This window comes from Corylus avellana, chromosome ca9, assembly GCF_901000735.1.
Source record: "Corylus avellana chromosome ca9, CavTom2PMs-1.0".
Taxonomy (NCBI): Eukaryota; Viridiplantae; Streptophyta; class Magnoliopsida; order Fagales; family Betulaceae; genus Corylus; species Corylus avellana.
The window spans coordinates 13,285,808-13,298,086 of record NC_081549.1 but is presented as its reverse complement, the minus strand read 5'-3'; the positions used below and the strand labels follow the sequence as shown (position 1 = coordinate 13,298,086).

Below are 12,279 nucleotides of genomic sequence, written 5' to 3'. Positions count from 1 at the left end.
TACATGATCACTATGATACTATAGTCTTCCAAACTTAAAAAAAATCACCTAGTAATGCATATTTACTACTATTTAACAATTTTGTATATTTTTTTATGAAAGATAAAGAAGCATTTATTTTCCAATGGCCCCCAATATTGAAATTTTCCCTTAATATTTATTAGACTTTTTAAATAAACTTGATCCCCTTAAAATTAGGCTTGAATTCTCATCCATGTTTGCTGTGTCAAACTTGAGCCTAGTTACTATAAGTTGAAAACATACCTGGAGGAATGTACCCAACAGAACCCTTCAGAGCAATTGACAAAGCAGTCTGACATGGTTTCATTTTTTGAGGGACTATGTGTTGCTTCAAAGACGAGCTTCGCTATTCCAAAGTCTCCAACATGGGCTACCATATCTTCATTGAGGAGAACATTGCTTGGCTTTACATCACAGTAAACAATCGGTGTTTCACAATGGAGATGAAGATATTCCAATGCATAAGCAATATCTGTGGCTATGTTTAGTCTATGAATAAAACTCAATCTCTTGCATCGATGTTGCTCATCCTTTGTAGGATGCAGCCATTGGTCTAGGCTTCCATTAAACATGAACTCTAAAAACTAGACTCTTAAATGTGTTCACTTGATGATCAATGCTTAAGCAAGCAGTGATAATCTTAAGGAGATTACGATGGCGTAAACTTCTCAAAGCATTGCATTCTTCAATGAAACTCTTGGAAGCTCCTCGCAGTTGAAGGTTTAACACTTTAACTACAACAATTGCTCCATTAATAGAAAGAACTCCTTTGTATACAGAACCAAAACTACCCGAACCGATCAAATTGTCCACAGAAAAACCATTAGTTGATGCTTGGAGTTCTGCGTAAGATATAGATGCCAATCGCCAATCCTTTAAGGAAGATGTGGCCAAAGGCCGCTTTCTCCATTTTTTAACCATACAACATGTGAGAAAAAAACACAATAGAGCAAGTACCAATATGACAAGAATTACTACTTTGAGTGCAAGGTGTTTCACGGATGAGTGTGGACTCTTTGTGTTGCATTTTGGTAAAAGTAATTATGGGACACCACCACACAACTTATCATTTCCAAAGATTGAAATAGCACTTACATTTGAAAAAATCCCTTCACTTGGCACTTTTCCCTCGAGATTATTATGAGAAAGATTGAGATGCTTAAGTGACAATAACTTGCCGAGAAATTTAGGAATCTGTCCTCACAAGTTATTGTGAGAAAGATCAATTTCTTCTAAACCTCTTAGTGTTTTTAAAGATGTAGGAATTACTCCTTCAAATGAATTATCCTCCAAATGCAAACTCACCAAACTAGTACAACTACCAAGGGAAGTAGGAATTTCACCAGTTAATCTATTCTTTGAGAGATCTAACTTCGCAAGATTTTTTGAGTTACTCACTTCAAATGGTAGTGTTCTTGTCAAAAAATTATGAGACATGTTCAAAGAAATCGAAAGGGAAGATAGACCAATAACCTCTTTTGGTATGGTACCATTGAGATTGTTACTAAAAAGGGTTAGATGAAGCAAATTTCGACAGTTTCCTAGGCTTGGGGGTATACTTCCTTCAAATCTGTTCTCATGCATAAAAAGCACTGTCAATTTAGTTAAGCTACCTAAGGAGGAAGGGATTGGCCGTAAAAATTGTTATTGTTCAAACCTAGTATCCCTAACTACAGGAGCTTTCCAAGAGCATCCGGGAGATGACTACCCAAATAGTTATTTTCTAATCCTAGAGCATCCAAGTTAACAAGGTTCCCAATCCCAATGGGTATTCCTCCATGTATCATATTTCCAACCAAAGTAAGACTATTCAGCTGGGAGGAAAGGTTGGCTATGGAGTTGGATAGTACTCCACCAAATTGATTATAACCAAGAGCCAAAACCTATAAACTAGTACAGTTAGCCAAAAAAATCGAGAAAATTCAGGCCACCAACTTTCCCATTTCCAAGTCTATTGCCTTGGAAATTAAGTCCAACCAAGTGACGTAATCTTCCTAGATTTTGAGGCACTGTCCTAGTGAGATCATTATGACCGAATTTAAGGGACCGAAGTCTAGAAGCATTTGACAATGACACGGGAATAGGTCCTGTGAAACTATTAAGACCACCAACAAATGTTTCAAGGTTAGGAAGAGTAAAGCCAACATCTGGTGGAAGGCTTCCATGCAGCCGGTTTTGAGTAACAGAGAACAAGTATATGGAAGATATATTATAAATCTGAGGAGGGATAGTACCAGATAGATTATTCGCTCCAATGTGAAAAAATTCCAGGCTTGATAGATGGCCAAGCTCACTAGGTATACACCCTTGTAGATTGTTCCGAAGAAGGGAAAGAACATGCAACGAAGAAAAGTTTCCTATCCACGCTAGGATACTTCCTGTAAGGTTGTTCACAGCAAGTTGCAGGAAAATCAACTTTGACAATGAACTAAACTGCTCTGGAATCTGCCCAACTAGTTTGTTGTCAACAACATCAAGCACTCTATGTTGTGTACAATGACTTAGATTAATTGGAAGGTTCCCACCAAAGGAATTATGACTCAAGTTGAGATCCTGCAGGTGCCGTAGTTTTCCCATTTCTTGAGGAATTTTCCCATAAATATTGTTGTTTCCCAGAATGATTCCAGTAAGGTAAGTAAGATTTCCAATAGAAGACGTTATGGAGCCAGCCAATCTTTGAGCTTCCAGGTTCAAAACCATGACTCTTTTATAGGATTGGGTGCATGTAAAACTGAACCAGCTGTAGAAATGGGTGGAGTCATTCCACAAGCTCATGATTTGAAGTGGAGGTTCACAAGTAAAAACTAAAACTTGAAAACTCACAAAAGGGACCAAAAATAAATTTCGCAAAGTTTTCAGCTACTGCCAGTCTGTTGGTACTGCCCATTGCGTTGGTGTGCTCGAAAGCAAGCTAGGTGGAATCGAGCGTAGGAGCGCTTATCCTTCAATGATCCTGCCTACAGTGCTGGTGCGCTCGAGTTGATGCGGGAGCTGGTCATGCACAGGTGCGCGCAAAGGAACTAGTGGCTGCCTTGAGCATGAGTGCGCTCAAGCGCAGTGTTGATTGGATCGAGTGCAGGTGCACTGATTCGTCAATGGTGCTTCTTACTGCGCTTGTGCGTCTTACTTGGTGTTGCCTTGTGCACTAGTGTGTTTGAATGTGATGCAATTGCGCTCAATCGCACTCGAGTCAGTGTGCGGATGATGATTGGCAAAAGTTGCAAAACAGGCCAAAAACAAAGAGAAAAGAAAAAAAAAAAAAAAAATCTTATTAGTGGCAAGAATAAATTAAAAAAAAAAAAAAAAAAAAAAACCAAATTGCAAAATTGAAAAATCTAAACTATAACTAGGAGAAAGATAAAATCAATCTAGACATAAATTGTTTCACAAATCAATCAATTTCCCGACAACAGTGCCAAAAACTTCTTGTGAAAATTTTAATTATTCGCAAGTGCACGAATCGTTTGCAATAAATGGTTGCAAGTGCGAGGTCGATCCCACAGGAAATTGTGTTGATGAAAACAAAATTTATATTTAAACAAATTAAACCCTAACCAGTTCCCAAAAAAAAAAAAAATGATCTTAGGTTTTGAAAATAAAACATAAACTAAATAAGATAAAATTTATCAACTAAGAAAGCACTAAAGGTTTTGTAATCCACACTCACCAAATCATAGCAACACATTTTATGTTTATCAATATCATCCAAAGTTCTCACAATAAAAATCTTATGTAAGTTCTACTATGCTTTAAAGATCAATTAAATCATTCAATGAATCTGTTCTTGGCACAAATCACAAAAGATATCCGGTTTAAATTAAATCATCAAATGTATCTATAAATCACGAAATATATCCAATTTAAACCAAATCATCAAATGTATCCGTAGAACAAAACACAACAAATATCCAATGTTTTGATAAAAGAAAACCCAAGCAATCAAGTAAGTGAAACTATCTCAAATCTTTAAATGTATCCATAAATCACAAAAGATATCCAAGAATCATCCCACTAATTGAATTGAAGTAGAACAATTTAAATATGAAAACCCATAAATTCAGATAATATCAACTTACATGAAAGTATTGTTGCTCTTCATTGGTGAGGCTTCATCATCAATCTTAATTGAGAAATTAGCTACACATAACTATGAAAATAAATACTAAACTTAAAGAAAAACTAAGCTAAAGGGGAGAAGAGATGTGAAATTTTGGACTCCCATCCTCCTCTCATGTCTTTCCTATTTATAGGGTTTTTTTCTATGGATTTAACCTAAAAAACGACGGCTAGGTTTGATAAATGGTCCGTCCAGACAGGCCTTTTCACCGGCCAGACGGATACATCACCTGAGTGCACTCGAGCCCTTGAATGGTGCGCTCGAGCTCATGTCCATTCGGATGGAGCCTTAACCATTTGGACGGGGACTTCACCGTGCGAACGGCTTGTGAACGGAGACTCTTTTGACCTAGTAAAAATCGGAATTAGCAAACTCTCGTAAAACATGACTTTGTAAATCTTTGAGTTAGCTTTCCAATGCCGCCACAAAGCTCGCTCCAATCCAAGTTTTGAAACATTAGATATGGTCTTTTTAGTAGGACTTGTCAGGTGCGAATCATCACTCGATCCAAATTTGCTGTCAATGCTCCTCAAAGTGTCTTAAGCCCCATAATTAATGGAATTAGTTGCATTTTTCCTTCGAAACCTGAAAACACTAAAACAGAACAACATCAAACAAATAACAATAACATATACAAATTAAGAGGCTCAAATATGCAACATTTGGCATTCATCATAGGGATAAATGCAAAATATTATATATAGGGATAAATGCAAAATTGGGTCCCTATGAATGGCTTAAATTACAAATCACTCACTCCATGTGTATGTGATATAACGAATAATTTATAGGTCTATGTAGTTGGCATAAATTATAAATCACTTCATGTGGTATAAAAAATAATTGAAAAAATTACACTTTACCCCCCAAAGTTTGAGTTGATTTTTAGTTTGACCTCCAATGTTTCAATTTTTACAATGCCATCAAAGTTTCAAAAAATTTCAATGTGGCCTCTTCGTTAACAGTTTCCGTCCAATTTAACCGAAAATTGGTCACGTGTATTTTTTTGTCTTAAATTTTTAAAATTGTCCTCATATATTTTAACAAATTCTAAAATGCCCCCAAGTCAAACCATAATAATAATAATAATAATAATAATAATAATAATAATAATAATAATAATTGTGTGCCCATTTGGGGGTGGTTAGGCCCCCACCCCCCCTCGGTGGCCATGAGCCACCCCCATCCCAAGGGGTCAAATGGGGGTGGTTTTGACCAAACGACTAGATTAGGGGTGGCACGACCCATGGGGGTTGGCCGACCACCCCATTTAGGCCCATGGGGGTGGTCGACCACCCCCTATGGGTTGTGGAAGTGGCTGAGCCACCCCTTGGCCATTTGGGGGTGGTCGAAGCCACCCCCATTTGGCCCATTGGGGGTGGTCGGCCACCAGCCATGAGCCATGGGGGTGGTGTGTCCAACCATATAGGGGTGTGGCCACCCTCATGGCCAAAGCCACCTCCCAAAATGGCCAAAGGCCTCCCCCCCACCTTTTTTTTTTTTTTAAATAAAAAATAAAATTGTAAGGGCAATTTAGTATTTTTCGTTAGAGCAAATGGAAATGGTTAACGGATGGGTCACACTGAAAAAAATTTTAATTTTAGTGGGGTGCATTGTAAAAATTGAAACATTAGATGTCAAATTGAAAATCGACTCAAACTTTAGAGGGGTAAAGTGTATTTAACTCAAAATAATTTATAGGTCCCTAGGGTAGGCCAAAATAACCGTTTACTCCCTAAAATCAATTTCCATTAAGTAACTTAATAGAATCAATTACTTTGTCATGTCATATTGTTATAGTAAATTAACATAATCTCTTATATTTCCAAAATTTTACTCTGTGTAACCCTTCCTCATTTTTGTCTTCTTCGCCACGATTTTGGAGTATTTTACGAGAATTTGAGAGTCGCATTTTGTGAAGCGACTAACGATGATGAAGATAAGGAAAAGTTACGCACGGGGTAAAATTTTGGAGATATAACATATTAGGTTAATTTACTGTAGTCGTATGACGTGAAGTGAGGGTTGATGTATAATCTTAACTGGTGTCATAAAATGATATAAAAAATCTTAATTGCATTATTGTAAGTCATAAATTAATAACATGTGTTACGTTTTTATTGGTTATGATATGGCAAAGTGACATATTTTGTTAAGTTACTTAAAGAAAATTGATTTCATAGAGTAAACTTTCATTTTAGTATATCTTGATGACCTATAAATTTATACCACATACAGTGATTTGTAATTTAGGCCAATTACATGGATCTATAATTTATTTTTTATACACCCCACACACACATAACTGGGTTTTTTTTGTTTTTTTTTAAAAAAAAAAAAAAACTAGCCGTTGAATGACAAAATAAATGGAAAAAGAAAATCAAAAATCAATCGAGCCTTTCTCTGGATCTATCAAGATGGTTAATTATTTTTTTGACATGTCTGCACAAGAGGGGGGAGGGTCATTCAAACTAGTGACCTCCGCTTCATTAGGCGTGGTTCTAGCCATGATCTACCTCTTAGGGACATCAAGATGGTCAATTTTGAAAACAAGGTTGACTCAAAATTATCACTTTTTTTAAATTAAAAAAAAAAATGGACAATTTTGAAAGTAAGGTTTTTAAAAAATTGACCATCTTGATAGATCCAGATAAAGGGTCGATTGATTTTTTGATTTTGGATTTTCTTTTTCCATTTATTTTGTCATTCACGGCTAGTTTTCAAATAAATAAATAAATAAATAAGTGATTTCTCGAAAATTTCGGCTAACCGTTACAGAAGCTTGGTCCGCAAGTTCGGATTGGAATCTCTTTTCCATAATACCACTTTACCGTTACAGAAGCTTGGTCCGCAAGTTCGGATTGGAATCTCTTTCCCATAATACCACTTTACCGTTACAGAAGCTTGGTCCGCAAGTTCGGATTGGAATCTCTTTCCCATAATACCACTTTACCGTTACAGAAGCTTGGTCCGCAAGTTCGGATTGGAATCTCTTTCTCATAATACTCCTCTACCCTTTTTATATACCTCCTATTGCTACCCAAACTCCAACCCTTCTTATTGTTATTGAAGATCTCTCTCTCTCTCTCTCTCTCTGCTCACTGAAAACACGCTCTCTTTGGTGCGTCGGCCTCTCTCGCTCTCTCAGTGCGCGGCTCCTCTCACTGTCTCAGGTTTGCTTGACCGCCTATGGAACTCCAAGTTTTGCTAGGGTTTTATTTGCTTAGGTTTTTACATTTAGGGTTTGCTTGTCCTGTGATATTTTCTATCTGCAATAAACTTGCTGAAACGCCGAACCTCTTGAGGATTTCGATCAAGTCTAAGACCCATGATTGTGCGCCGTTAACAGATCTCCGGCTGAATTTTGGGTTTTCTTCTCGGGTTTCCACAATGTTCTTGGGTTAGATCTGAATTTAGGGAAAAATTAGTCAGTTATTATCGATTAAATTCAGGGTATACTTTTATGGGGTTTGGGGTTTTCTAGATATGTAAGGTTTACGCTGTCTGTTTGATCGGAGCTTCGAAATTTTTGATGAAGGGTTTGATGACATCTGGGAAATTAAGCCCTAAAACTTGAAATGGATCAATTAGGGCTTTATCTTTGATTGGACTTTGGAGAAAATTTTCAGCTCAAGGATTTGTTTAAGCTCGGGATATCAAACCCTAAGCGTGAAATTATGAAGGATATTGGGTTTAATTTCTTCAATAATATCTTTAGAGTTTGCTTAATTTGGTGAGTGCGGATTTGAAGAGTTTTACCGAACTTAAGGCTGCTGATTGTTTTTGATCTTCTGCGGAGGACTTCTATTTGAATCAGTTTGCTCAGCCTGCTGATTGTATTGGATCTTCTGCCATGGAAGAGACATATTTGTTTTGTTTTGAATCGCAACTATGTGGATCAGTTTGTTCATTCTTTCGTTTCATGTATTTTTGTTTCATAGATGGACGTCAAGACAGCTAGAAAGCCTTCTGTTTTTGATCGCCTGGGAAGAAGACCTTCAGATATTTCTCACTACAAATCTGTTTGCATCTTCTGGCGTAATGGTAAATGCCTCAGGAACCCATGTAGGTTCCTTCACAGTGAACGACCAGTCACATGTGCAAAGAAAGGGTCCTACAGGGAGTCATCTAATCAGCAGGATCTCCCTACGAAGAACTCCAATTATATTAGGACCAAGAACAAAAGGGTTTTGAAAAGGTCCTTGGTAACTACTGTTGAAAATTCCGGAGAAGATGCTGGTTCTAAAGACTGCAAAAGGGGAACTTCTAAGAACTTAGCTTTGAAGAATGAGGAGAGTGGTTCCAGCAGTACAGAAGGTGTTATGAAATCTGAAGATGTTTGTAAGCAAAATGTTTGTCAATCCTGGGTGCATGGCAACCGCATTGATGGCGATAAGTGTCAGTCTCTGCATTCCTGGTTTCATGCGGATGGGTTATCAATCTTGGCTCGGCTTCAAGGGCACACAAAGGTAGCACTGTGTTAATTGTTCCTTTTCCTTGTGTATTATGCTTTGTTTTAGAGAAACATTCAAAAATTAAAGATTTTTAATATTTTACAATAAATTATCCGAATTTTTAATCTGCAATTTCTACGTTATGATTATGCTTAGTGATATGTGTTTGTTCTAGTATTTGAATGTTACAATGACCAAAAATTGTATAAGGAATTTTAGTTTATGTGAAAAAAACAGAAGGTTATATTGCTTTTACTTGCATATTTGACTTTCAAATTTCCAGTTGACTTAACATCTTAGTTGAATCATTAGAGGGTTGTTAATCTTAGAAGCCCAAATTGGGAAGATGGCTTGAAATATCCACAATTTGGGCTGTTGTGGGGCTATGTGAAATAGTAGTAGCATTCGAAAGCAGAATTTTTTCATCTTAAACACCATAGGAGGCATAAAAACAAGTATGGTTGTACTGTCTACATGATTGCTGTAGTTAGAAGAGCATGCATTCGAAAAAAAAGGCAAGCCAGAGAAGAAATAAAATGGATAAAGAAGATGTGAAAAAATATGGAAGAAACATTCTAGGCGTATAACAAAAAGTTCTAATGCACTCTTAATGCTTGTTAATGTTCTTTGACTTATATTTGATATTCTTGAATGATGTTTACTGGACTTATCAAAAATAGAAATAGAAAAGAAAAGAAAAGAAAAAGTACTCTTTAATATTATAGTATAATGTTGAAGAAGATAAAATACTCCATAAAATGGAGAGATTATTCTATGGATGAATTTTGGTACATTGCTTGGGTAAAAATCGGATTTAAGTATTTGTAATCTATTTATTGACGTAAAATCATTACCTTTTTCAAGACTTTTATTAATAACTAATTCTCATGACTGTAAGGCTGTGTTAGTATTATGTTTCTGTGTGTTCTATTGAAATGCCGGGGATAGCTGGTCTAACTATAAAAAACATTCCATGCGATTTTTTTTCACTTTCTTTTGTATCTTTTCTCCACAAATATAGTATATGTAATCTGTATATTTGTTTGGTTTTTATTGAATATGTTGTAGAATCCTTATTTATGACTTTTATGATAATAGGCTGTCACAGGGATTGCACTTCCTGAAAAAAGCAACAAGCTTTACACAGGCAGCAGTGACAGAACAGTTCGGATTTGGGATTGTCATACAGGACAGTGTGCTCGAGTCATTGAACTTGGTGCCGACATAGGATCAATGATTAGTAAAGCTATTTGGGTGTTCATTGGCATGCCAAATGTTGTTAAGGTAAGCTCTACCCTCATTATGTTTCGCTTTGTTATTGTTTTAATTTTCTTATAGTTGTTAATATTTTGTATGATTGCTCGATATGTATGCTGAACATTTTTGATGATGTTGCAGGCACTGAACACTGAGTCAGGTGCCGAATACGATTTCAATGGACCGATTGGTCAAGTCTACGCCATGGCAACAACTGATGATATTATGCTTTTTGCTGGAGGCCAGGTAATCACTATGTTAACATTTGCTTTCTTAAAATTCTCAATTAGATTTGATTTTGTTAGTGGTTTTGACTTCTTTTTTTTTGGGATTATTTTTTTTTTATTATAAATTTTAAATCTATTTTGTTGTTTGAGAAACAACGTAGCTCATGTTATACAAAGCAATTTCATAAATCACCTAATATCATGATAATGCTCAAAACCAAATTGATTTTGGAGTTTCAGTCCCTTGGTTGTATTCTCTGTAGTGCCTAGATATTCATGCAAGATTGACCACCTTATTTATCGTCTCTTACTTTTCACACTATTCTTCTGCAGCAATTTTCATATTTGTATTATTGAATTCTGAAAGGGTTCATTATTTCTTGTAACCACAGGATGGTGTTATTTTAGCGTGGAAGTGCACTACTGAAACTAATTCCCCTTTCCAACCCATCGCATCTCTTAAAGGACACACATCAGACGTAGTATCTTTAACTATTGGATGCAAGTGGTTGTATTCAGGTTCTAAGGGCCACACAATAAGGGTAAGTTTGTACGTGATGAAGATAAATAATTGCGCTTATAACTTTTGTTCTCATTAGTAGTGATTTGATGAGACACTTTTGATTTTTATTAAAAAAATGATGGTATTTTGCTTCTTTCTCTTCTCTTATGGTAGCTGCAAATTGAACTACTTTTTAGTTGTTCTAGATGCTTCAAGCATAATAGCCGGATTTACTTCTAACTGAGTGTTCTTGGTGCTGACCTTGTGTCTTTTTATTTATTTATTAATTGTATGTTATTTTATTACTTTTATCTTCTTTGCAACATAGATAGTGTAAGCAATTATATCATTCCATTATTTTTTGGACTTGAAGCAATTGAAACTATCGTGATTGTGTTCCTTCACTTGATTAATTGAGGTTCACTATGTAAACATTTGCAAAATATTTTGATAAAGCTATTTGACTTAATGTTGATATAAGTAGTTGCTTGACTGTTTCTTTTATCACTCTTCATATTATCTCTATTTCATGTTAATAGGTTTGGGATCATAAAACTTTAGAGTGTGTTATGACACTGGATGGTCATACTGATACTGTGACGTCTCTTATTTGCTGGGATAATTATTTGTTATCCGGTTCTTTGGACTGCACAATAAAAGCTTGGGCTCTAAATGAAAGGGGTCACTTGGAAGCAATCTATACACACAGTGAAGAACACGTAAGTTATTCAAGCACCACAATCCTTAAATTGCATATTTAAGCGCATTTGTTGCTTGCCCCCATTTTTTCTTTTGATAGTAGTTGAAGTATGCTACATAGACCTATTCTAACGGACCCAATTTCATAATTTGTGTAATAGGGTGTTGTTGCTTTCTGCGGGATGAAGGATGGGAATGACAAACCAATCTTGTATTGCTCTTGCAATAACAATTCTGTCCAGTTGTATGAAATGCCATCGTGAGTACACTAAACCCTCTTTCATTCATGAATCAAAATCTCTCTTCTTTTTGCCAGTTGGCCGTGAGTAATATTTATTATTATTGTTGTTGTTGTTGTTATAGATTCAATGATGGGGGCAGATTATTTGCAAAACAAGAAGTTAAAGTTATTCTACAAGGTCCAAAGGGACTCGGACTTCTTTTTACTGGGGATCAAACTGGTTTGGTAACGGCGTGGAGGTGGTTACCAAAATCCAAGGCATCATCACCCCCTGAAGGAGTAGCAGATGCACAAAGTTAAATGTACATTTGCTTTGTCTTTTTGTTTGAACAGTTACTCATTAGTTGATTAAATGTACAAAATTTTGTAATAACTCTTTTACGATGTATTATATAATAGAAAAGAATGATTCACATGAGGAATATAATATAATAGAATTGTATTTTTCTTCTATTTAGTCGTTCAGTTTATTATCCATTTAAGTTATTTAACCACGAATGCACGCGAGGGAGGATACTGTACTCTCTCTCTTCTTCGGATGGCAATAATACAATAAATCTTATTCTATGAAAATCCTCTGTCAATTAATTGCATCTAATTTTTCCCCATAAAAACATTGATGGGAAAAATTGTGTACCTCATAATCTAAAAAAATCCCCATAAAACATTCAAATGAATTAAAACAAATGAATCTAATTTTTCCCCGCAATCGGTTTAACATCCAGCAACCCAACTCTCTAGTTTTTCCACAAGCATCAATT

The 12,279-nt window shown here is 35.9% G+C and overlaps 2 protein-coding genes across 2 annotated transcripts; one reads left to right on the top strand and one right to left on the bottom strand.

Annotated features, from left to right (window-relative positions):
* Positions 1 to 1,691: 1,691 nt before the first annotated feature.
* Positions 1,692 to 2,721, bottom strand: LOC132162326 (putative receptor-like protein kinase At3g47110). Its single transcript, XM_059572573.1, has 2 exons — positions 1,999 to 2,721; positions 1,692 to 1,904 (listed from the first exon to the last, which is right to left on the bottom strand). The coding sequence occupies exons 1-2, from the start codon at positions 2,719 to 2,721 to the stop codon at positions 1,692 to 1,694; spliced, it is 936 nt and encodes a 311-aa protein (XP_059428556.1).
* A 4,201-nt stretch (positions 2,722 to 6,922) lies between these two features.
* On the top strand, positions 6,923 to 11,971 carry LOC132162564 (zinc finger CCCH domain-containing protein 48-like). Its single transcript, XM_059572811.1, has 7 exons — positions 6,923 to 8,607; positions 9,691 to 9,876; positions 9,991 to 10,095; positions 10,469 to 10,618; positions 11,118 to 11,297; positions 11,439 to 11,536; positions 11,641 to 11,971. The coding sequence occupies exons 1-7, from the start codon at positions 8,080 to 8,082 to the stop codon at positions 11,816 to 11,818; spliced, it is 1,425 nt and encodes a 474-aa protein (XP_059428794.1). The 5' UTR covers positions 6,923 to 8,079; the 3' UTR covers positions 11,819 to 11,971.
* Positions 11,972 to 12,279: the final 308 nt, after the last annotated feature.

Coding starts and splice junctions, on each gene's coding strand:
- LOC132162326 (XM_059572573.1), bottom strand. CDS start 2,721: ATGGTTTTGAACCTGGAAGCTCAAAGATTGGCTGGCTCCATAACGTCT. Junction 1,905..1,998: donor TAGGAAGATTACGTCACTTG/GTTGGACTTAAT, acceptor ACTAGTTTATAG/GTTTTGGCTCTTGGTTATAA.
- LOC132162564 (XM_059572811.1), top strand. CDS start 8,080: ATGGACGTCAAGACAGCTAGAAAGCCTTCTGTTTTTGATCGCCTGGGA. Junction 10,096..10,468: donor TGCTTTTTGCTGGAGGCCAG/GTAATCACTATG, acceptor TTGTAACCACAG/GATGGTGTTATTTTAGCGTG. Junction 11,298..11,438: donor ATACACACAGTGAAGAACAC/GTAAGTTATTCA, acceptor TTTGTGTAATAG/GGTGTTGTTGCTTTCTGCGG.